The 1,940-nt window shown below is 43.8% G+C and overlaps 1 protein-coding gene across 1 annotated transcript in view; it reads left to right on the top strand.

Annotated features, from left to right (window-relative positions):
* The first annotated feature begins 1,465 nt into the window (after positions 1–1,465).
* LOC110315338 (vomeronasal type-2 receptor 116-like) overlaps positions 1,466–1,940 on the top strand; it is an 11,655-nt gene continuing 11,180 nt past the window's right edge. Inside the window, exon 1 of the mRNA XM_021189418.1 lies at positions 1,466–1,717. Coding sequence (XP_021045077.1) covers positions 1,466–1,717 — 252 coding nt within the window. The remainder of the gene's footprint in view (positions 1,718–1,940) is intronic.

Genomic DNA, 1,940 nt, shown 5'->3' on the forward strand with positions numbered 1-1,940 from the left:
CTGGCTGGAGTTTGTTCCTCCTGTGATTCTGTTAGCCTCTGTCAGCACTCCTGGGAATCCAACTCTCCCCTGCATCCCCATGGTCAGAGCACTCTCTGCATGCAAGCTCTCCTCTTGCAAGGCAGGTGTCCAGGAGTCGGGAGCTCTGGTCCTCCTTCTGAGTCCTGGGTTCAGAGCCCTCCCTGTAGGCCAACTCTCCTCCCCTGATCCCAAGGACCTGTGGTGTGGAGGGTCCTCCAGAGTGCTCTGCTGCCTCCGCTGGATTCTCTGGAGTTGATTGTGTTCCACTCACCCGTGATCCCAAGGACCTGCGGTGTGGATAGTCTTCAGGAGTGCTCAGTGGCCTCCACTGGGGTTATGAAGAGATATGGCAGGGGTGGCCCAGACCGGACCAGAACCCCGCCTCTGCGTGGGTGGTGTTCCTTTGTCCCTTTTCCTGCTGGCACAAACCCCACCTGGATTCTCTGGAGTTGATTATGTTCCACTCACCCGTGATCCCAAGGACCTGCAGTGTGGAAATTCCTCCGGAGTGCTCAGCTGCTGTGGGCAGCTAAAATCGCATGGGTAGTCCTCTAGGGACCGTGGGGGTGTCCGCCAAATTCATGCCCTAGGGGACCCTGTGCTGGTGCAGACCGGAAGGACTTGTGCCCCTGGCCTGGCAGGTTCTCTGCTTCCCTCGTGCTGTCTCAGGTCCCGTGCACAATAGGATTGGAGCGGATGTTGTGTTCCACTCACCAGTGATCCTAAGATCGCATGGGCAGTCCTCTGGAGACCTTGGGGGTGTCCGCTAACTCCGTGCCCTAGGTGCCCTGGTGCTGGCCATGCAAACTATTCTTAATGCCAGGCTCCGTGTTCAGTAGTAAGTGGATAAAAAGTACACAAACAGTGGCATTCTGAAGGTTAATTTTTTAACCTTAAAGTTTTTATATATATATATTATGGCTTTTTATTTTTTTATGGTTTTATGTATGTGAAAACGAGTATTTCTTTACAACTCTGTTTCTCATTCTTGTCATTTTTCTTTGATTATTTTATTTGTTTGCTTATTTATTTAGTACTATTCTGACTCTTTGTTTTTATTTTAATTTAATATTATTTTCAATGCCTTTTGTTTTCTTATGACAGAAAGAAGGAATGTGTGTAGATTTTGGTAGTATGAAATGTACAGAACATCTGGAAAAGTTCATAGAGGCAAAACTGTAGTTTGAATATATAGTATGAAAACAAACTATTTTTGATTAAAAAAATAAGAAAAAAGGAAAGAATACTACAGTTTTAGTATCATCAAATACTGGTAAGATATTTAAATATGGAGTTTTGGAAACAGAAGCATTCAAACTGTTAAAGCCTTTACGTTAAACTTACACATATATTATGTTGTATGTGGTATGAGTCTGCCTCCTAAATATTGTTCTACCTTCCATCAAGGTTTAAGTTGAGGAATTATCAATGTATTTTGGCCATGATGTTTGCCATTGAGGAGATCAACAGCAACCCCTTTCTTTTACCTAACACATCCCTGGGATTTGAGGTCCACAATGTCCCGCAAGCTCAAAGGAACACTTTAGTCAATCTTTTTCGCTCACTGTCTGGGTCTGATGGAATTCCTAACTACAGAAATGCAACAGAGACCAATTCAGCTGCTGTACTTACAGGACCATCGTGGGCAATATCTGAAAACATAGGGACACTGCTGGATCTTTACAAATTCCCACAGGTGAGAGGGTAATAAGATAGGACTTAGTGTCAACTCAACTCGGTAACATGTTAGGACATTGTGATGGAAAAGAGACAGATTTAATCACTTTCATGGATAGGGAAATGATGCTGACAGTTGATGGTACATATATATTTCTATAGCTTAGAATATAAAGAAGGTGAATGGTAGAGTAGACACAAGACACTATTCAACCTATGAATTGTTTCTGTACATTTCTGGA

The sequence above is a fragment of the Mus pahari genome, unplaced genomic scaffold (assembly GCF_900095145.1).
Source record: "Mus pahari unplaced genomic scaffold, PAHARI_EIJ_v1.1 scaffold_9788_1, whole genome shotgun sequence".
NCBI classification, from domain to species: domain Eukaryota; kingdom Metazoa; phylum Chordata; class Mammalia; order Rodentia; family Muridae; genus Mus; species Mus pahari.